The sequence below is a fragment of the Hyaena hyaena genome, unplaced genomic scaffold, assembly GCF_003009895.1.
Source record: "Hyaena hyaena isolate Hyena2069 unplaced genomic scaffold, ASM300989v1 scaffold_49, whole genome shotgun sequence".
In the NCBI taxonomy this organism is placed as follows: domain Eukaryota; kingdom Metazoa; phylum Chordata; class Mammalia; order Carnivora; family Hyaenidae; genus Hyaena; species Hyaena hyaena.
The window spans coordinates 2,410,325-2,433,874 of NW_024080681.1; the positions used below are offsets into that span (position 1 = coordinate 2,410,325).

The following is a 23,550-nucleotide window of genomic DNA, read 5'->3' on the forward strand; positions in this document are numbered from 1 at the left end:
CCTAGGCCCCACCCACGAATGTCTGGGTGTAGGGCCCAGGCCTGACAACTAACTACTGCCTTACCCCACCCAGTTAGATCCCCAATTTTGTCCAGTCAGCAGTTGTATTAGTTCATTTCTCTACTGAACCAACAACCTTTACAAATTGAAATATTCAGTTGTAGAGTTGAGAAGGGCAGAAAAGGTTATGAAATCCAGAGCAATACAAAAGTACCAGTTCCCCAAAAGGCCAAAGACCAGGGTACTGCGGCTGCTCACACCATTCAGAAGTCTGAGCCATCGCATGAGCATGACCAGATCCACCCACAGACATTGACAAGAACTTCTACAGAGACTCCTTCTCAACTCAAAAGGTGGCCTCAGGGCGATCCCTCGTTCCCATCTTTCCCTTTATATGAGTATTCAGACTGCTGAATTATCTAAGAATCTAGACCATTTAAAATATTATTCACTGATGCATATGAGGGAATATGGGAGGCTTTAAGAGGTAGTATGCAGAATTTACCTTGTAGGGCTTTCCTAGAAAAGATGCCTTAAAAAAAAAAAAAGCTGTACGATTAGAGGTTAACTCTCTAACACTTTAATAGAGCATGTACCCAGCCACCAAGGTTAAGAATCGAAGTTAAGATTTATTTCCCAGGAACAAAGACCAAAAGGCTGGCTTTCCAGCTCTAAATCTAGTCAGTGACTTTGGGTTTAACACAGAAAGGTCTGGAGGACTAACACCTAAAAAGCTGGAAACAAAGACACATACACTTCCAGACGTGGATTTTTATTTTCACAGAGACAACAATGCCTTCCCACGTACAAGTATTTACAAAACCCAACTGATTCACCAATCTAGAACCTGGGTTTTTTCCAGTTCTCAACATAGTTGGGAACACGGAAACATTAGTACCCACACAACTCCCAGAGATGGAATTTATCCACCAAATAGTGCAGATTACCTAAAAGTGCACTTACCTGCACAACTGAGTGTAAAAACCTCAGTGACACAAACCTCATGGCCAAGGTTTCGTTCATCTATTTGGTTTCATACCATGCAAACTCGAACAAGTGTGCTGCTACACTAACCTGAAAATCGGCTCTCATTTTACAATTAAGAAGGTTCTCAACGCTTTAGCAACTATACAGAATATGAAGGTTTATTTCAAAAAAGAGTACATTTTTTTAAACCAGGATACACAGATGCACTTAATGTAACAGTACCTTCTGCAAAAATAGGTTACATAATACTCAGAAATGCAAGGAACAATCTTATTCTCTAAAAATTAGACAGCAGACTTTTTAAGCTTTGACAGCCTTCAACATGGAGGCTGAAAATGCTTGGTGACAAGAAGGAACTCTAGAGCCTGACACCACGGAGCTAATGCTGCAAATTAACTACCACACAGCTGCAAACTACTCTTCATATTCACACAGAGTTAAACAAAATGGTTTTGATTCCATCTTTTCAAATGTGTCTTGGTGCTGCAAGAAAAAAAGTTGAATGATACACAAAACTATTAAAAGTTACAACAGAACTATTTAAACATCTTCTCCAAAATTGAGAAAAGCAATCATGTTAAATTTTAAAAAAAGAGAAAAAAAAGAAAAGTCTGACAGAACTCTCAAGCAAGTCAGAGGTCCTCTTCGTAAGTAGTCAAGTAAAGTTTACAGGAGATTTCAATAAATTATCTTGAAACCATGGCAGAGAGCTAATTTTCAGAATCGTCGCGGAGGTCCACCCTTAAATGGCTTAAATCCGGAGCCACTTCCTCTTGGCATGGAATTGCCACTGATTTGTACAATTCTATTAATTGGGGATGCATTACTGAAAAAAGTTTAAAAGAAAAAACTGTCAAGAACAAAAGAATAAATTACAGCGAATACCTATAAAGTGCTTATCCTTTACCAGGCACTGTTCTTTGTGCTTTACCCATATTAAATAACTGATTCTTTTCACTAGTCCTGGGAGGTATGTACCATTACAAACCCCTCTTTACTGACGAGGAAACTGAGATCTGGAGGTTAGACGTGCCCAAGATCACAAATAATAAATGGGGGAATTAGGATTTAAACTTGGGCACTCTCGCTTCAAAGACCCTCCCTCATACTAAGCCATTAATTTAATATTGTGCACAAGAAAGGATTGGGGCCGCAGCTCTCCGACTGTGGTCCCCAGATCAGCGCCATCAGCATCAATAAGGAACTTGAACCTCTGAGCTAGAGGACATCGTCACAGAAATATTTTCATATTTTGGAGGAAGATGGACTTTTTATACGTTTAATGCAACACAGTAGGTACTAATGAGACGCAGGAAAAAAGGCGCACCCAAAAAACCTACAACCAATTTGGGAGAGAAAAACCCAACGTAAAATGGTTTAAGTAGAATAAGACCAGAGCTCATGGCTTTGGAGCCAAGTAAATGGTATATGAAAACAGTTCTAACAGTTAAATTTATGAATAGTATAGGTAACAGAGAAGGAAAAAGACTAATTTGAAAAGCTCAGATAGAAGCTGAAATGAGGAAGAAAGCATAGCAACTACAACTCTTCTTTAGAAAACAGAACCATATTTACATATTTATGCTAGGAATGAAGAAAGATAAGGACGAGGTCCAGTCTGGGTCAATAAGATGAGCAGTGGAGCCGGCAAATTAAAAGAAGCTAGAGACAACAAATGGGACATGAAGCTTTGAAACAGGAATGAGTTTGCATGTGACCCTGAACTGACAGAGACAGCAAATCATTCACATAAAGATCATAACACAGAGCTAATTACAAAGAGTGGTGTTTAAAGTTCAACCACCTGAAGGAGCCAGCAAAGGAAATCAAAAAGTTTGGGGGAAAAAAGTATGACGCATTAGAAAACAGAGGAGCGTTTCACACAAAAAGGGTAAAGCAACAGTGAGAAACAGCGCTTAACCGCCAGGGAGCTTGAGAACTCAGAAAATAAAGGAATATGGATTAATCAAGAAAAAAGGCATTGGTAACCTTTAAACCCAAAGACAGAATGAGTGAGGAGGCTGTGCTGGCCCAAATATAATAAACACTCACTCAAGTCTGATGGCAGGAGTGACTGACAGAGTAGCAGTGACTTAGATCACCGAGCCACACCCCCTCTAAGACAGGGCAACGGGAAAGAAAGAAGGGCATGGAAGACCAGGAGAGGCCAAAGACTTGCCAGCTGAGGGGCCACGATGGATGTTAGTGCACAAAGAAAATGAAGCTCGTCTCTTAGAAGATAAACAGGCTTTGGGTTAAATATCCAAAAGTTTTGCTAGAGCTACTTGAAAAGGGAGGAAGCAGAATATACTTTGTTTCCTCTTCCTTTCTAGGACTTTCAGGAGTGACAGGCAGTGAACAAGATCACGACTCCAACATGAAGTTAATGTTCATTATCTACTGGTTTCTGACATATACATGTACCTGTATCTTGATCCATACGGCAGAATACCAATCGATGAACTTAAAATGAGGAACGTAAACTAACAAATTATCATCAGCTGCCTTACATACAACCTCTGGGAGATTCTGAGTTAATATGGGGAAATGTTTGGGCAGGGCCAGGGCTGTTACTAGCTGCAATTCGAGCTCTCGGAAATTACACGGTCCTTTAAGGAAAGGATAAAGGTTTGGATATATGCTGGCAGAAAAGTCTTAACTGAGTAACTACTTACCTTGCATGTTGGGTTATCATGCCCGCCCCTGTCCGGCCATCACCCATTCGCCTTGCATCGTGATAGCCAGGCCCTTGAGAAGGGGGACCATGCCAGTCTTTCCTTGGTCCACTTGTGTCCCGTCCATGGCGTTCAACCACATGTCGTTCTTCAGGATAGTGCTAAAGAATCACATATGAAAGAAAAGTCATGGTACCCTCAGCCTCATACCGATTCACTTCATGTTACAGAAGCAAATCAGTATGATGTCTGAGAAGAAAACAGGTGAATAGAGAGCATATGCAAAGGGCTGCCATCTACTTCGTATTGAGAAGCTGCTCAGGCTTCAGGATAGGGGAAGGGGGCAATGATTCAGCCTGTCATTACTATTTCCATGCCTTCTAGCATGCATGTACTTTATGACTTTGGGTATTTCAAGATATGTATCTCTGCACTGATCTATAGGTATGTAACAAGGCACAGCGAAAGGTCAAAACCTGAAGATAAATCAAGGTGGGGTATATGATCAACATGCAAACAGCACATTGACACGCTAGTTGCCATCTTATTTCACACTGTATTCATTACTGCTATGACTCTTACAAGGTCTAGAGACGGGACTAAAAAAGCAGAGTAATGGGCATGAAAAAACAAAAGCTAGAGAACTAAGGATCCAAGGATAACAGAGTCAAAAGTAACAATACTTAGTCTACAGAAAATAAAGCTGACGGTACTCCACAGAGGTGTAATGCTGGCAGAACCACCTACATTATGAAAAACAGAATTGTCAAGGCAGGGACAGGATCTTCCCCCTCAGAACTTCTTTTCTAAATGGATATCTGAATGCAGGGGCTAGTCTACAAGACTGCCTTAAGTTTTAACCTAAATAGGGCAGAATGTCTGCATTATACACCCTGCCTTAAAAGTTCTGTTCAGGGCAAAGAAATCAAGGAGCTATCTACTGAACATTTCAACTTATCAAAACACGAAAGCTTATAATGCAAGCACTTCCAAATCCGTTTCATAAGTGCTCTGGATGAAATGAAAAGTGTACAGTGGTATATAGCTAGAATGCCGAGGGATTGTTCCAGTAAAGTATGTTGCTACAAAATCTGATATGTATTCAAATACAAAACAGAGCATCGTACTATAATGCAGGTTGAAGAATGGACACACACATTTCAGAATTCTTTTTTGTGTGTAATTTAAGAAGATACTCTATTTGTGCTACCGTCAACTCATATGCCAGTATTTCATCAACAGAATGCTTTCAGATTAGGAAAAAGGTCATTTGAGTTGTTAAGAGATGAAGACACTTGCCTCTGGCAAGTTCATTAACTTACAAAATATCAAAGTCAATAAAGTGTCACAAGAATAAAAGCAATTAAAAAATATGAAATATTCCACTCACCTACCTTTAGAACTAAGAGAAAAAGACACAAAAATTTTATCTCAATTCTACACTTTAAGCTACTGAATGAACCAGGAGAGGACTGGCGCGTGGGGTGGGGGGAGGAGGAAAAAATGAAAGGGAAACACTAGTAGAGGCCAAAGATTTTGCATCCTGTCTGAAAACCTCAATTTCCTCTGACCCTCCGGCCTGCTCTCTCTCTCTCTCTCTCTCTCTCTCAAAAATAAACAGATAAAGATTTTATTTTATTTTATGTTTTTTATTTATTTCTGAGAGAGAGAGAGAGAGAGAGAGAGACAGCATGAACAGGAGAGGGTGAGAGAGATTGGACCCAGAATCTGAAACAGGCTCCAGGCTCTGAGCTAGCTGTCAGCACAGAGCCCAATGCGGGGCACGAACCCATGAACCGTGAGATCATGAAACTGAGCCGAAGTCGGATGCTCAACTGACTGAGCCACCCAGGCGCCCCTAGATAAACATTTTTTTAAAAATGCAAACTTAAAAAGAATGTTAAAAAAAAAATAAGTCCTCTGAATTTATTCCTGAAGAGTTGACACTAAAACCTCAAGAACTTACCTGGGTTCCACTTCCGCGGTCTGTGATTACACCTCGGTCTCCCTCTCTGTTTCCATAGCCGGAAGAATTGCTGCGATTCCCAGGAGGAGCCCCTCTTACACTGTGTCCTGATACTTCCCTCCCAGATCGTTCTGGCCTTTCAACTCTGTGAAACAAAACCCAAAGACATCTATGATGAAAACTCTATTACACATTTTTGAAAAAAAGTTTTTTAATTTTTTGGGGTTTTTATTTAAGTAATCTCTACACCCCATGTGGCGCTTGAACCCCCAGCCCTGAGATGAAGAGTCGCACGCTCTTCCAACTGAGCCAGCCAGGTGCCCTAACATCTTTTTTCCCTAAACCCAAATGCGTTACGTACTACGAGCCAGACACTGAAAACTACACACGGATACCTTGCTTCCCGTTTGTCAGTGGACATGCCGCCATCGCTTTTCCAGGTGGTTGGTCTGGATGGATTGGGTCCCGCTTCTCGAGGATGTCTAGGGTGAGTGATATCAGGCCTGTCATGGATGATTACGGTTCTCCTCTCATCTCGTTCTCCCCGGACTTCTCTCCTGTCTGTTTCTCTAAGTTCATTTCTTGGTGGTGGAGGCTCGTTTCTTCTGGAATCACTGAAATTTTTGGGATACCTTTCAAAACCTGGATCTTCTCTTCGTGCAGCAGGACGTGTTTTTTTCCCTTCACTTTGACCAACAAAGCGCTCTCGCCTGTCGATTATCCAAAACAAAGAACACAGGTCCTGAGAAGTACTTATTTGGCCTTACTTTTCTTAATTTTATTTGCATAACTTACAAAAATTACAGCTTCCTTAAAAATAAACCTAAGGCATAGCCACCAAAAAAGCCACAACTGTTATTATAATCAATAACTTATATTCTTTTAAAATGAGCTAAATGTTTGGCATGAAAATTGTTTTCTAGCATCTGGGAGAAATTACATCAAACACTCCAGTGACTACCAACCTGAAGGATGTCTTACTGTTCCTAACAGTTGAGGCAAATCCAAAGCTAAAAATATCCCCTAGTTTTAAACAAGGTTAAGAAGATAAAGCCGATCTACTTAAGCCTGTTAGAGTGGCCGAGTGAAGCAATTTTTTTTTTTCAAAATGTATGTATTTAAGCAATCTCTGTACTCCGTGAGGGGCTTGAACTCATGACCCCAAGGTCAAGAGTCACATCCTCTACCAGCAGAGCCAGCTAGGCACTCCAAACTAATTTTGTACACTGAATCATATTTACATAAATTATGTGAATTTATTAAATCAATGAAACCAAAAACCAAACACACAATTTGTTCTGAACACTCAGGTCTGACCTGTAGTACTTAAGATTTTAATAGAGAACCAAACATATGATTAGCAAGGCTCATGTACCAAATACAGCAACTCTCAAGGCATCTACCTTTCAAAAGATGAAGACTGTACTGTGGAACTCTCAGGGAACCTGCTCCTCTCTCGGTGGTCAAAGTCATTAAATCTGTTCTGCTGGCGCGAATAGTCAGACCCATGGCTGAATCGTGCATCTGTATCTAGAGACAACTTTTTATTCTCGCTCCAGTAAGGATCATCTCGCCTTGAAGAGAAATATTTGCTCATTTATATAAATTAGTTTTATAATAATCCAACAACACTTACTTGGAGTCATACATACCACATGCTAGGAACTGTGGACACAGAGGGCTAATAAACTCAAGACACAAAACAGCGTTACAAGAATAAGCTAGCAAAAAATTATCAGACTGCATGAAGTCATATAGTGTTAGAGGCAGTTCACAGGCAAGAAGACAGTTGCAAAATAGTCTGTTTTAAAAATCATAAATGGAAAAAACAGATACCCTTTTATAATAAAATTCTAACAACGTTTTTAATTATGTTGAACTCTGGAAAAGTTACGCAGGTAATCCCAAGCACAATTCACTCATTACATGTATTTTTCAACACAATCAACAAAATCTCATAGAATTTAGAGATTTATATTAAGAAAATTAAATAACTACATATATTCTCAAGTCTATTAAGCAGCACGAACACAGGCAACCCAAGTCTGTAACTTCCAAATTTATCTGCATTACCCTGTAAGAATTTTCAAATGGGTCTGAGTTTGAGACGCATCACGGAAGCCCACTATAATTTTGTATTTCCAGTCATAATAGAAAAACATTTGCCATTAGGAAGGGAAAGGGAAAGAGAGCAGACTCTTCCTACTTGACAATGCACTGGATCCACTCCAGTCCTGCAATCATTCCCATCCCTACTGGCATGACCTTTTATTCCATGATGCCCATACTTTCTAATTCTCTGGTCAGTCTAGTTTACAAGGCATAAGGTAGCAAATGCAGCTGTTAAGAGAAGAAAGCAGGCAACTACCTATGATCTACATCACGTGGGCGTTTCAAAGAATTCCTTTTCTCTTGTTCATAACGAAGCTGCTGCTGTTGCCTTCTCAGTTCCTCTCGTTCTCGAGCAATACGTTCAGCTTCCTTACGACGTTCCTTCAGACAACACAGAAGGAAGAACCAACCAATGCAAAATGAAAACACAAGGTAAGTACATGCGCAACCTTGTTTTCATCCTGTCATTAAGAAACCACCATAGGCAAGCACCAGGCAAAACACATACCTGGGACAAATATATAAACAAAACTGTCTTCAGAAATCAGTAATCTAGGCTATGGCTATTGTTCTGCAACATTTAAAAATAACAGAGATCGGGTGGTGAAAGCTGGCAAGTAATTGGGAAGGTCAGATTCAGTTTCATCATTTGACTGAAACAAAAGCACCTAAAGGGAATTAGGAATAAAGTTCTAAACATGTACGGAAACTAAGTGCTTTGATGCAATTCTGCAAAGAGAGGCATTATTTCCTTCCAGCCTTGGGAAATCATTCCCACTCTAATATGTAAGGAAATAAGTTATGATTTGCTGAGACTGGGATAGTGACAGAGCCTGGATTACAACTACTCTGGACTCACAGTCCTATGCTCAGACTATTAGGCTGCCGTGATATTGCAGAGCTCCAGTTACTACCAATTGGCCGGAACAAAGTCACTGCTATATGGATTTTTAACTAGTACCTAATTGATTGTTATCTTTCAGGGGCACTCAATATATGCTCATCAGCTGAACTCATTCTATAAAGGCTTTACAACAAGTAAAGCAAATTTAAGGGCAAAAATCACAGGGTTTGAAAAAGGTCAGTTATTTAAGATGAAAAGATTTTCTGACTGCACCTGTTCAATACGAATGCGTTCCCTTTCCAAGCGTTCGCGTTCCATTCTCTCTCTCTCTAGTTTTTGCCTTTCAATTTCTAGGCGCTCTCTCTCTCTCTGTAAGCGTTCCCGTTCTTCCCGTTCACGAATTATTCTAATGCGTTCTCGCTCTCGACGCTCTCTTTCTGCAATCTCTCTTCGTCTAACAAAAATCAGTATTTAGAAATACTTAAATTATGCTAGCACTGTGTGAAAGAGAATAGCTTTTGAGTTTGAACTTTTCCTTCTGGTTGGCAAGTTTAAACTTCAACTCAATCTAAGTAGTTTTAATGTAATTGGAAAGAGAACTCAAAATAAAACTTTAAACAGATTCCAATGCTGTCCCTTATTTATTAAGATTGTCAACTAAGCCTCTGAATTTTATAGAGTAGTTGCCTCTTAGAGGATTCCTGTTTAAATAAAAATCCCACTATAGTAATAGCCCATTAGTTAATCGACATTTTAATAAGGACATAGTCTACATGAGTTTACAAAACTACAACTTCTGTTTTTGACAGGAAATTTTCCAGTACCTAGTATGTGTTATATCTCCTTAAACAAAGTATACCTTATTTTGATGACTTGGGATCATATCCATCAACATGAATTACAGCACATGCTAATATATAATAAAATGATTGCCCTGAAGGGCTTTTTTGCTGTTCAGGGGCCCATGCTTCTCTGAGTCAGGAGGCAGTTCAAACGTTTGCTGAACTTAATGAAGATATTGTATTGGGATCTTCAATCACATTTCTGTCATCCCCTCACTCTAAGGCCCTCAGTGTACTCTGTCTATCAGCATGTCTTCCTCTAGCCACCCAGTGGTTCTCAGTGGGTCAGTACTGCTCCTATGGAAATCTGAGGGGCATTTTCAATTTTCCCAATGACCATCAGGGCCATGAGCAGCAGCACTGAGTGAGTGGGGACCAAGGACTCTAAATATCTTATGATGCATGGAATAGTCAGATAGTTCAGCATAGCAACAAACTGTCCAATATTCATTATACTTTCAAATGACATAATGGGCATTCATGTCATTAAAACAAAACAAAATCACCTTTAAACAGTTGGAGCCTGAAACTTCACTCATTTTTAATAAAGGCTAGGTTGGTTGGTTTGCATGGCTGGCACGGTCTTATAGACACTAAAATTTCCAGGAATGCACCTCCATGTTAATTAGAAGGAAAAATATACTTTGTTAAGACCTTCACCAAGAGTAGTTCACCATTTCAGAAACCATGTCGTAATGCCAACACCACTCCTGGTTTTTGACTTACCAAAACGACACACCAATATCAGTCTGCATTTGTAGCTGTCACATTCTCATTGAATCTAAAGAGGGTTGTAAACATCTGACTACTTCATTAGGTCTTCTAGAGAGTCGTGCCTAAACATTCATATCTGGAATATACGCTTCATTATAATTTACTTTTATTTCTCCTTTATATTAGAATTAAGGCATTATATTGGTTTTTTGGCAATTATTTGTATAGGCATAGAACACATGTGTAGGCCTATTTTGCATCAATTACATTTCAGCAGAGTAAAGAGGACACTGCGAATGCTTTTAATATGACAGGGGTGCTGGTGTGATAGGCATGAGAATCCCTGCTCTAGCAGCTTCCACTCTCCTCCTGACCCATCATCTAAGTAGGAAGCTCAGCATATTAGGACTTCGTCAACAAAGAGAAAACGGATTCTGAGCAACGTGAGGACTATTTCCTTCTATAAAGTGTGTGGCAATCACAGTACTATTTAAGTCCTCCGAAGTGTCTAGTAGTTCCTGACGCTCCGGTGAATGAACAGATGAAATCCCGTGATAGAAGACCTCTCCATGAGACAGGTTAATACTTGGAAATTTGAATCACAAAACAGTGTCACAAGAATATTTTAAGTGGCATCAAAAAACTGATATGAAAGCAAACTGGCATTCACGGTAAACTGTTGAGATACTGCCACTAAAAACAGAAAATGTTGTTTCTGTTCTCTGTTTTAAGGAGAATGCTTGCTTTGAGACAGAGCTTCAACACAATGAGGTTCACAAGGAAAATCCTCTTTCACTTGCTTTCAAGTTCCAGAAATCTGGTTTTTAACTAGTGTTAAAGATGTGCCTATAGGTAAAGACAGTTACAAACTAGACACTTGAGCACTAGAGATGACACTGAGACTATCTTATGTCACCATCATTTTTTTCTTTAAAAGTATGTTTTTCATGGCGGCAGCTTTGGAGTAGAGGAAAGAGCATCGGACTTAGAGTCAGAAGACTTGGGTCTGAGTCCCGACTCTGCCACTCGTTAGCCATGTGGCATTGGAAGAGTCTTTTAGCCTCTCTGGGCCTCCAGTTTTTCAATTAGATAACGGGCACACCTAACCTTACAGAACAGCGGAGACAGATAATAGATGGAAAGGCACCTTGTAAATTATAAAATGCTACGTAAACTTCAGAAATCATTAGGTTTTACTGCACTTCATAAAAGTGGCAAACAGCTTTCTTGGGAATACCATTTCTAGAAATCTGGTTTATAACTAGTGGTAAAAATGTATCTATAGGTAAAGACAGGTATAAAACAGACACTGTTCCTACCTTCGAAGTTCCATGGCTCGTCGCAATCTTTCAAAGCGAACTAAATGCTCTCTTTGTCTTTGTTCCTTCATCTTTTCAAAAGGCAAGATGTCTTTCCTTCTATAGTCTTTGTCCCTTTTTTTATCTAAGCTAGCTCTCTCCTTTTCCTTGCTTCTTCCATGAATCTACGTAAAAAAAAAAAGTGTAACAGGACTAGAAGTTAAAACAATGTGGGGTTTGGTTTTCAAACTCAGCTGGTCATTTTAAAAGCGTCAAAGAGTAATGACCTCCTATTTTTCTTCCGATTTTCAGGTTACAGAGATACTGAATTATCTTCCTCTGAAAACAGACTAGTATACAGCATCCCTCTCAGAAACTTACTTTCTCATATCTTCCTCTTCTTGACGGCCTACAATGATCTCCTTTAGTTTGGTCTAGTATTACCATGTGTCCCGGACTCTTTGAACCTAAGAGAAAAAAAAAAAGTAGATAAACAAATACCTAAAAACTATTTCATTAAAAAAGACAATAAATATAATGTAAAAATGCTGAAATCTTAGATAGCCAGATATTCACAAACCAGTGCACGAAATAAATGTATTCTATGAGAACTTAACTGTAAATAGTTTTTTAAAAATAGCTCAACTCCCAAACATAAATACTTTCAGTGATACCAAAAGATCCAACTCAGTTACGACGCTACAAATCTATGACCGTTTCAGGGCAGCCCAGGTTTTACAGTAAAGGGGCTCAGCTGGAAGAACACACTCGTTTCCCAAGAGTACAAAAGAAGATGAGAGCTACTGGACTTCGCCTTCTACTACAGTAACACCTAACAACGAAGTCTACATATTTATCTGGACTGGAACCTCAGGTTTTCCCTTCCACTGTAAAACTTAAGTTGTAGAAAGCATTAGAAAGGGATTGAGAAGAAAGATACATAGCATACTTATTCGCTTCTTTTCTTCACTTTTTTTAATCGACTCTGAAGTTTGGCCACTTGATCCATTATCATTCTTCTCATCTTTACCTTCTATTTTCTTAGTATCCTTGCCTTCTTTTTTTTCACATTTCTCAGACGACCTTTTCTCTTCTTTTTTCACAGAGGCTTGTGTCCTGATCATACCACACAAGAAAACAACAGAATGAGAACTTTTGTGTCAACTTTCCAAAAAAGTCTAGGGCTTATCAAAAGAATAAATCCTTACTTGCTACTCCTATCACTCATATTTTTTTTGTCTCCAGAACTTCTTGAACTACTCTTTTCATCATTTTCTTTCTTCAATTCTTTCTTAGAAGGATCACCTTTAACCTGAAAGGTTTAAACAGGAAAAAAAAAAATCAATTAACTTTTAACTTTGTTTCAGAGCACAAAAAAAGTATGTTGTTCAGAGAAAATGTGCAACACACAGAAGGAAGAACATACTTAAAAACTATTCCAAATTCTATTTTCTACTGATGTAACATCTTTAAATTGAGCATTGCTAGCCCTCAAAGTAACCTTTTATATACATTTAGGCAAGCTTACTTTTTCAACAGAAATCAGCTGTCCGTGCAGCTCAGTGCGATGAAGATGTGCGATACATCTGGATACCTCTGTGCTTGAAGACATAGTTACAATGCCATAGCACTTTGCCCCAGGACTCCGAGCATTTGTAACTACCTTTGCACTCAGAACCTAGAACATAAATTAACACTTGACAAAGTTATACAACTTTACCATGACACGCATTTCTGAAGAGATCAAACTTCAGAACAGCAATCAAATAAAAGGATGTATTTAGGACACATGAATTCAGGATGATGGATACACTTTGGATGTATTATCATTTTGGTTCATATTCTTATGATCACTATCTACTTTGCTTAATACAAGTACTTAAAGTAAATATCCAGGGGAAAAATTTAAAGTGTCAAAAACTGGGCACCTGGATGACTCAGTCAGTGAAGCATCCAACTCTTGATTTTGGCCCAGGTCATGATCTCACAATTCGTGGGACTGAGCTCCATGATGGGATGTGTACTGACAACAGCACGGAGCCTGATTGGGATTTTCACTCTCCCTCTCTCTTTCTCTGCATGCCCCCCAAATAAACATTTAAAAAATAGCAGCAAGGGGCACTCGGGTGGCTCAGTCAGTTAAGTGTCCAACTTCAGCTCAGGTCATGATCTTGTGGTTCCTGAGTTCTAGCCTTGCATCGGGCTCTGTGCGGACAACTGAGACTGGAGCCTGCTTCCGGTCTCCTTCTCTCTCTACCCCTCCCCCGCTCACATGCTCTCTCTCAAAAATTAATGAACATTAAAAAACTGTTTTAAGTAAATAAAAAATACTGTCAAAAGCAATGTAATCTACTTTTAGTTTTTTTCTTAAAATTTTCAACTATATAGCCAAAATACAATAGTCACATCAATGCATAAATGACACAAGTAATGAAAGCAAAGAAATTAATATTCTCAGTTAGATTTGGGCCAAAGTTCCCCTATCATAAGCCCACCCTTAATCTCAGAGGAAAAAAAAGTAATTTTCTACAAAGTTTCTAAATGAGTGTTAACAATTTTCTATAATGAGTTACTAAAAGAAATTTCAAAAAATGACTAACCACCCACATATAAAAAAGCAGTCTTAAAAAAACACACCCTACAAAAGATACCCTAAAAAGATACCCTTTGAGGGGTGCCTGGGTGGCTCTGTCGGCTAAGCGTCCAACTTCAGCTCAGGTCATAATCATACAGTTTGTGGGTTCGAGCCCTGCATCGCTGCGCTGACAGCCAGCTTAGAGCCTGGAGCCTGTTTCAGAGTCTGTATCTCCCTTTCTCTCTGACCCTCCCCTTCTCATGCTGTCTGTCTCTCTCTCTCAGAGATAAATATAAAAAAGTTAAAAAAAAATTTTTTTTTAAAGATAGCCTTTGAACTTTAAAAATATATACCAATATAAAAGTGACAAAGAATTTCAATTCCATAAAAGTCCAGAGGGACAGGGATGGATGAGTAAGAAAAAAGGTGAGAGAACAATCTAGTGCTGAACAAAAAAGACAGACAGACATAAGGCCAAGAAGAGATAAACAGGGAAGTTAGGAGGCTGGTTGGTGTGGATGACTGGAAAGATCAGCTCTTATCTCAAGTCTGGGAAAAGCAGACTTGCCCCAACAGCAACTTGGTTTTAAAGCCCAATGTCTGGTTATAAACGTGCATGGAGTCCTTATATAGTTTTAGTCCTAGGAAATGCCAGCATTAAAAAATTTTTAATATCTCTAACAATAAATTACTGAAAATGAAACAAAAAATAAACCAGGGCTGAACACAGGACTACAGTTATCAGTGTTGTGTATCTGACACCTGTAAGAATCCTTAACACTCGGGCAACTCTATATTAGAAGGAAAAAAGACTTCTAAAATCAACAGATTTTTGTAACATTCATGAATGGTTATTCACTAATACTGATCATTAATTTAATAAATATTTCAAAGCCTACCACATGCACTTAAAGTATAGCAGACAAAGTCCTACTATCAAAGAGATTACACTGGAGGGGTGTCTGGGTGGCTCAGTCAGTTAAACATCCGACTCTTGATTTTGACTCAAGTTATAATCTCACAGTTCTGGGACACAGAGATCAAGCCCCATGTCGGGCTCTGCGCGAACAGCACAGAGACTGCTTGGCATTCTCTCTCTGCCCCTCCCCCACTTCTGTCCGCATGTTCTCTCTCTCTCTCAAAATAAACAAACATTTAAGATCAAAAGAGCTTATACTGAAATAGATGACATGTAACATATAATGAAAACAAAAACATGAGATAGAAAGCAGTGAATTCTTTCAATACAATTCAACAACTATTAACAGAGTATTTAATTCATTTAATTATTGACTATTCTTCTGTTAGATCTTCCCATTATATGCCAAGGAAACTTTTCCTGATGAACCAACCACAGTCAAGCCTCCTCTTTTGCTCTCTTAGTAACTCTCCCATCACAGCACATATCACAACTTCTGATTAAGGATATTTTTAGCAGCTTTACATTTTTTCCCACTGCTGTACTGGAATCTGTGTAACGACAGGTGCATCAGTTCCCACGCCCACCAAATTCTATATCCCACTGTCTAATAGTAGTCTATATTTTCTAGATGACCAGATTAGCCTTCGATACTCCAGTTCCTAGAAAAATCATGATGAATGTGATGAATAAGTCTCAGTCTTTTGCTGAAATGGACTCAAAATATGAGCTTTAATACAGAGATCCCCAGGGCTCAGAGTGAGATTACAGGACAAACTCTACATCACCACAGAATTCAATAATTATACTTAAACCAGTCCTAAGAAAAACAAAAAATTGGAAGGTTTCATATAATTGTTTTGAATATAATCCATTTCAAATGGAGACACTAAGAAGACAGATACAAAGGTAAAAACTGTACCTTTCCATATTTGCCAAAGAGATTCTTCAAATCAGCAGCTTTGGTATTAGAAGAAAGTCCGCTAACCCAGATATTTTTAGTAGAGCTTCCACTGCTACCACTAGTACTACTTGTGCTTCCTAGAATAGATTTAATATCAGACATTTTAGTATCTCAACTGGAATTTTTTTTGTAGAATTATTAGTCCACCTTCTTTCAAAATTATAAAATTCTCTTTTAATGTAACTAAATTTTAATAGTACAACCTTATTGTATCCAAATCCTATGAATTTGCTATTATTAAAGTCAAACACAATAGAGGATACTAGCAAGGAAACAAATCTGAATATCCATGTAATTCCTATCACATGAGTTTTAAATCGAAGCAGGTGAAAACAGCTCTTGACTCTGACTGTTAAATTTAATGATTTATACTCTACCACTGCACAGAATATAGACAACTGGAAAGCAGTCATCTAGAAATGTACAAATTGCTTAATTACCTACATTTGTTCTGGGCTTTAGATCCTGAGAAACAGAGAGTGCAAGAGGGAACAGTCAAAGGAAGGGATAAACTATTTTCAAAAATTTAAATGTTTAATAACAAAGACTAACCAAAAGCTTGTCTTCATTCTCTAGTAGAGAAAGAATAAAACAGGAATTATATGCAGCTAGATAACTCTGGATTTAATAAAAAAACAATCTTCTAAAACAAATTAATTATTAAGAATAAAATCAGAAACCTCGAAATCCTTTAGAATAGGTAAACGGTTAAATGAATTATTCCTGTACTACTTGCATACACAAATTATGGTTTCATACACCTATATGGCATTTCTTAGAATACAGGCCTACTCAGTCACCCTCCAGTGCTTTTCTTCAAATATGCTGTTATAAAAGGGACCTTTTATTCATTTGACTTTATATGGAGAACAATTCTTACCCACTTTAAAAAAAAAGGTTGTAAGCAATTAAAAGTAATAATTTTTATAACTGCAAGTTATTATATGTAGAAAGAGTAACATTTCCAATGCTTTAAAACATTAATGCCACGTTTTAGTTGAAAAATTACTGTCCATGTAGACTTACAAAGAGGCAACACATATCTGACTCAAACATTTTTAACATTAATAGCCACATTTCTATTCTTAAAAACTGCATTTATCAAAGCATCAGCTTTATGAAATGCTAACTAGAAGTCTGCATATCTTTTTTTATGTTACCCGAAACATTTGGGCCCAGGTACTTCTCTCAATTACAGAAAAAAAATTTTTCCGTGATAGAAAAAAGTTACCGTTTAACCAAGACCACTAATCTTCTAAATTTAAAGGGTAACATTCAATAAATCTGTTAAATATTGCCCATTAACCAAAACTGTAAAGGATGTAAGTATTGGAATTAATTGTCAATTAGTACACCAATCACTTTAAAATCCCAACTATTAAAATATATCAACAAAATAACACTAAATGAACCACAAAAATCAGGTAACATTCCTTTTTTATTCACTGAAGAAACATTCTAGGACTTTGCACTACCTGATTGGTTTTATTTTCCCTTAAGCTGGTTTTTCAGAAAATAGGAAAAGTAGACAGCCTATGTACAAGAGGAAACTATAGTGCAACAGCTGTGAGAGACGCAGACATCCCACTAACAGAAAGTAATCAAATAATGCATCTTTAAGCTTATAAGAATTTAAAATAAAACAAATTACCTACATAAAACTCCTATCGACCCAAAGTAAGTCAAATTAATAAGTAAATTCTAAAGAATCAAAATCCCATACACTGGCTATGTTAACAGAAGTATGCCCTGGTTTAAACAATGAAAAAAGTAAAACCAAATGTTAGCAATTGATTTTCTTTTAAATAATAGACCCCACAAATATATATGAATATCCTATAGAGCACATTTCCTTCTTGAGAGAACAGGGAGAAGGTTGTGCTGGTGTGTAAGGGTTACAAATGACTACAACTAAAGATGAAATATTTATAAAATTATAATGCAAAATGAAGTATCTATCGTATTAATATTCAGTACAGGTGCTTAGAACACAGTATTAAAAACACAACCTTTAGCATCCTCCTACCAGTTTACAAATTAAAACAAAACACTTCAATCGTACCGAGAGTTTGCTGAAATCTATTTAACAGTGTGCACAAAAGCCATCCAAAATTTTTAGTATATTTTAAATGACTACATGTCAAAGGAAACCTCAATTATTATTTTTTAATGAAAATATGCAATTTACCACTGAAAAAATAGAAAAAAATCCATTACCTTTGTCATCTTTGGATGATGTCTTGTTGTCTTTAGATTCCTTTGAAGAGCTAAAGAAGCAAATCACCAGAAGAAAATTGAAAACAAAAAATAAAACCAAAAAAAAAAAAAAAAAACCAAAAATCGAACAGCTTGATATTGACTATATTTCAAACTAGTGCTATTCATACACATTAACAATTCCAAAGGCCTAGATTAGGTTATTTGAACAAATGATTCCCTTAGGATTCTTGCACTGATTTTCCCCAAGATGCCTGAAGATCTAGATTTTCTGACAATTCTATTCAGTGGATATATGGCCATCTTCTCCAGATTTCAGGACTGGGACTTGACTTCATTTTGTGTTCTTAGGACTGATAGTTGTTCATTAACCATCATCACAAGGATTTTTAAAAATAAAACACAAAAAAATTGTCAATTTGAAAAAAAAAACAAAAAACAACAAAAAAAAACAAATATATGCTGACAATTCGACAATGCAATCAGTAGGACACACTGCATATTACGAAGATCTTGAAATTTTTTTTAAAGTAACTTATGACGGTCAAAAATATTATAGGCAGGATCATAAGTACTAATTACTGTACATGGTCTTGAAGCCACCCCCTTAATGTAGAGTGATCTTATTGAATGCTGGAATTCAGTATCGTAAAGAACTGACATAGAAAAACAAACCTCTTTGCTTGACCAGAGGCCCCAGTAGACGAGGGCCCTTTCTTCAAAGTATCCTTTTCTTTGTCTCCAGATTCTGCTTTCTTAGAACTTTCTCTGGCTTCCTTCTCGACAGGATCCCCCTTCACGCAGTCTTCCTTCTTACCATCTTTATGGTTCGCATTCATCTCATAATCCTTGCTTTCCTTCTCCGGGCTCTGTGCAATGGCGTCCTGCCCATCTTTTGGCTTACTTGCTTCAGAATCTGTAATTTTCACATTTTTACCTGTTTCTAGGAGGTCATCACCATCAAAATCCAGAGTGATGGCATCTTCAGCCTGGATTGTGACCGAGATGTTGTCATCCTCAGCTTCTTTCACAGTCGCATTAGCTTCCATCTCTTCATGAGCTGTGTGATCAGCCTCAGCTAGGTTCCCTTCTGAAGGAAGAGGTTTAGATACTTCTTGTGTACCATCACCAGAACCTGCTATATCTAAGAGGATTTAACAGGAATAAATATGGCAAAACAAGAAGTTTAAACAATTTCATATTCATAAGCTAGAAAAGGACCTAGAAAATATAAAGCCAGTTATTAGCACTGATGGAAGGTTAGGGGAAAAAAAACACAAGGGTATTAACTAACATAAACAATCCTTTACCCAGGATCACTTATTCTTCATGGAAAAAATGATCTCTATATACAAATACCAAACAACAAAAGTGAGGAAATGGTTCCATCCTGAGGATACCAGCTCTTCGTTTGTGGTTAGAAGTTAATAGCATATGGAAGATTGTTTTTCCTCTATGAGATAGTGACAAATGCGCAGATTTGTTATTCAATGTTCGGATCATCTTGGGTTTAACCCTTGTGACCTTCAGAACTCCCTTGGTGACGTCTTGAAAGGTCACAGTCTGAGGATATCAATCAGTCTTCAAAGTGTTTCAGGGCCCCATCTTTTTCATTCTTCTTATTCAATTCTTGGGGAGTCCAGAATTGTATGGAAAACTGCTACAGAAGGCTCCAAAGATGGCCTGCTCCATTAATGTTCAGGAAATTGGTTATTTCCAGTCTTCATCCTGTCCAGTCAGTCCTGCAATTATCATTTTTGAAGATGTCTTGTATTCCCCCAAAATAGAAAGGCTTTGGGCATGTGAGATTTTCAGTCAGTGGCTTTACTTCGCCATCACTGTTGGGCCTTTTATTCTGCCTTGCTTAGAACCCTGCTCCATGTCCTTTCTAGTCCAAAGTAGGATCCTTTGACTTCCATCCAAGAACTCTTCCATAACCTCGTACTGACCAGTGAATTACTACTGATGTCCCTGTAATTGTATTGGATGAGACAGTTCTCCTAAACTATGAAAACTGTCAGAGGCTATATGAAAGCTTCTCTATGTAGCAAACAAAAAGTTAGTCTCCTCGTCACCCATTTTTAGGACCGGTTACACAATTAATTTTATCCGTTATGCTCGAATAAGCACGTATGAGTTACTGCAGTGCCAGTCTTAAGGACATTATCAACTTACCGTATGCTAGAAGTTATATTAAAAAATAAAATTAAAATTGGGTTAAATAAAATATGGCATCGTCTACTACAGTAACTGATATGTACCATTAAGTGAGAACATATCTTAAATGTTAAAAAGAAAATTAAAACCAATTGAAAAATGAAATCAAGATGCTAACTTAATTGACTAAATTGATAAATCTGAAAATAAACTCATTTTAAAAATAAGAGTTCAAATAAGGAATGTTTTATTTTCACATAATTTACTATTTTTCTAAATGTCAGCAATTTTTAAACTCTATTTGGCATCAAACATACCTTTCTCATTTTCTTCTTCCTCACCATCCTGAAATTCAAAGAATAATCAAATGTAAAATGAATTCACTTAAAGCTAGATTTTAGTAATAGCATAAAATCAGTCAAGTTAAAGTGGTATATAATTTAATAACATTAATTAGGGACACATATCACTAGCAAATATAGGATATTCCAATCAGAACCAGAGCCCATTCAAAGAAATGCAGCACATGTCTGGTATACACGGTTTCAGACAAAACAGGTCAATCTATCAAGAATCAGATCAACAATAAACTGTATTAGTTTCAGTATTCAAAACTAGTTTATACAATCTGAATCCTACATCAAAGAGTTGCCCAAAGACTGACCTGATTTTTTGTGACTCCATTCAAAAGTACTTTTAGGGCATACTATTTGAAACTAGGGCCACAAAGTATAACCTGAAGTCACACTTTCAAGGGCTTAAAAGCATATTAGTAAAACAAACAAAAACCCTTTCCAGGCATCTCAGAAGTAAGAGAGAAGACTACAAAAGCAATTATTTTCAAATTATTCATCCTTTTACCTGCTAAAAATTAATTTGCAGTGGCCACATACACCCTGGAGGTCAACCACTTTAGAAAAGCTTTTTGTGCAAGAGGTAATCAAAATAGTAACTCATGCTTTTTAAAAATATGACTGATTTTAACTTTAAAATGTGATCTCCTCACCTAACCTAAAATTAAGCATGTACTAGTGTGAAAAGAAGAAAAATGCAAAGGGATTTTCCTTTTACCAAGCAAATTCTGCAAAAACCACTGAAGTAGTCATAATCACACCAAGATAAAGCCAATGTTTTCCCAAATTCAAGATCACAACAAATAAGCAAATCTGCATTTAATCTCAATAAAGGAAAAAAGTTAGGGATGTTTTAACTTAATACTTTTAAAATAAAAGCTGAGTAGAGGCACCTGGGTGGCTTAGTCGGTTAAGTGTCCGACTTTGGCTCAGATCATGATCTCATAGTTCATGAGATGGAGTCCCGTGTCAAGCTCTGTGCTGACAGCTTGGAGCCTGGAGCCTACTTCAGATTCTGTGTCTCCCTTGCTCTCTGCCCCTCCCCCACTCATTCTCTGTTTCTCTCTCTCTCTCTCAAAAATAAACATTTAAAAAAAATAATAAAATAAATTAAAAGTGGAGTAAAAGTAGTTCATTTTCAGTCACAGTGGTATGAAGCTACCACATCCAATGCCTTAAGAGTTGTGGTTCTCAAACTCTGCGTCTGTATCAGAATCTCCTGGATGGCTAGAAAAAACAGTTTGCTAAGCACCAACCCAGAGTTTTTATTCAGGTCTGGAGGCAGGGTGTGAGAATCTGCATCTCTAACAAGCTTCCAGGTGATGCTAATGCTGTTGTCCAGGGACCACACTTTAAGAATTGTTGCCTTAGAGTGACAGCCCAGTAGTAAAAGAAAAAAAACTGAACTGTAGGGGCGCCTGGCTGGCTCAGTCAGTTAAGCGTCCAACTTCGGTTCAGGGCATGATCTCACAGTTCATGGGTTCGAGCCCGGAGTCGGGCTCTGTGCTGACAGCTAGCTCAGAGCCTGGAGCCTGCTTCAGATTCTGTGTCTCCCTCTCTCTCTTACTAACCGTCCCGTCCCCCCCCCCGCTCATGCTGTCTCTCTCTCTCTCGCAGAAATAAATAAAAACATTTAAAAAAAACTGAACTGTAAACAAAACTTTAATTGACATATTTATAACACAATTAAATCCATAGAAAAGTGTGCATTCTTTAAAAATAACAAATATTGTACCATATGCTCAAACTGACATCTGATATATTTCTAAAAAATCATTTTAAAGGATTTTCTGACTTGAAGCTCACATGTAAGATGCCTCAATTAGGGAATGCCCAAGTGTTTTACACACTAAATGAAGGAAACTACAAACACTGAAACAACTAAGCTACAAGCTTAGGAAGTAAAGAGTCCCTGAACAAGTAGATTATTGATTCATAGCAAAGCGAATCCTATGATCACGTAAGTCCACTACATTATGCTCTGATAACCTCTCTATTGTTGCTCTGGACCACACTGATGAACTAGAATTTAGTTTCAATCATTATGTTTCTAATCTGCAACATTTGGAAAGGAAAGAGAAATGCTTTCACTTGGGTAGCATGGCAGGCAGTGGCGACTAGCAAAGGGTGGGTGAGACCAGACCTGTCCATTTATCTTTCTCTTTTAGTTTAGTAATTTATCTTGGGGAGGAAAAATACACTGGATTATCTTTAACGTTTCATCGGAAGCAGAACAAATTAATAACTTACTAAAGAATGCAACTTGCCTCTCCTTTAGCTACCAACAGACACACCACTTCCCAGTTATTCTTTTAGAGATGTCATACTGACAGGCTCAAGAGAAAATGGCCAAATTATCTCCTGTTTTAAAAAGTAAAAAAATTTAAAATTTAAAATTTAAAAAAAATTAAAAGTTTAAATTAAAAAAGAGTACTGTGTGTTTTGTAGACAACAAAGTTCTTTCTGCTGTAGTCCCACCAATTAGAAATGTTATTTCTAGCTGCTAAAATACCCGGGAAGGTTTGCCTTACTTTGCTGAAGAGCTTTCAGGTATTTATCTAATTATTCAAACATGTCTTCTGAAGGGTCTCATAATGTTAGCTTCTCAAATGAGAGGTAATACTAGCTTTACTACATATACCACGTATACCACCCCTAGCAGGGTCTGACCCGGTTTCTACAAAATGAAACCAACCACAATGGAGGTGAAGCACACAGACAACTAGGGTTAACAGAAAAGATGAGCCGCCTAGCAGTGCAGGTGTCACTGCACAGTAGGTACAGTAAACACAGTCCTGCTAAAGTCAAACCAAAAGCCCTAAATTAGCCTAAAAATCTTTGTAGTAAGGAAACAATCCAAGAAATACAATGGGAGAGTTTTCCTGCCTAAATGATATACGGGATACGCATTCATCTGAAAATAATTT

General features: G+C 37.6%; 1 protein-coding gene across 4 annotated transcripts in view; it reads right to left on the bottom strand.

The window, feature by feature from the left end:
- Positions 1 to 753: 753 nt before the first annotated feature.
- SLTM (SAFB like transcription modulator) overlaps positions 754 to 23,550 on the bottom strand; it is a 44,391-nt gene continuing 21,594 nt past the window's right edge. For 2 of the 4 annotated variants that reach the window (XM_039230628.1, XM_039230625.1), the window contains 16 exons: positions 20,588 to 20,615; positions 18,789 to 19,257; positions 18,114 to 18,163; positions 15,855 to 15,973; positions 12,967 to 13,116; positions 12,647 to 12,750; positions 12,388 to 12,554; positions 11,820 to 11,905; positions 11,460 to 11,623; positions 8,858 to 9,038; positions 7,997 to 8,121; positions 7,032 to 7,202; positions 6,024 to 6,338; positions 5,629 to 5,773; positions 3,663 to 3,823; positions 754 to 1,813 (listed from right to left, as the gene is read on the bottom strand). In XM_039230628.1, coding sequence (XP_039086559.1) covers positions 1,705 to 1,813; positions 3,663 to 3,823; positions 5,629 to 5,773; positions 6,024 to 6,338; positions 7,032 to 7,202; positions 7,997 to 8,121; positions 8,858 to 9,038; positions 11,460 to 11,623; positions 11,820 to 11,905; positions 12,388 to 12,554; positions 12,647 to 12,750; positions 12,967 to 13,116; positions 15,855 to 15,973; positions 18,114 to 18,163; positions 18,789 to 19,257; positions 20,588 to 20,615 — 2,544 coding nt within the window. In that variant the 3' untranslated portion in view covers positions 754 to 1,704. The remainder of the gene's footprint in view (positions 1,814 to 3,662; positions 3,824 to 5,628; positions 5,774 to 6,023; positions 6,339 to 7,031; positions 7,203 to 7,996; positions 8,122 to 8,857; positions 9,039 to 11,459; positions 11,624 to 11,819; positions 11,906 to 12,387; positions 12,555 to 12,646; positions 12,751 to 12,966; positions 13,117 to 15,854; positions 15,974 to 18,113; positions 18,164 to 18,788; positions 19,258 to 20,587; positions 20,616 to 23,550) is intronic. The other 2 variants (XM_039230626.1, XM_039230627.1) reach the window with 2 other exon arrangements.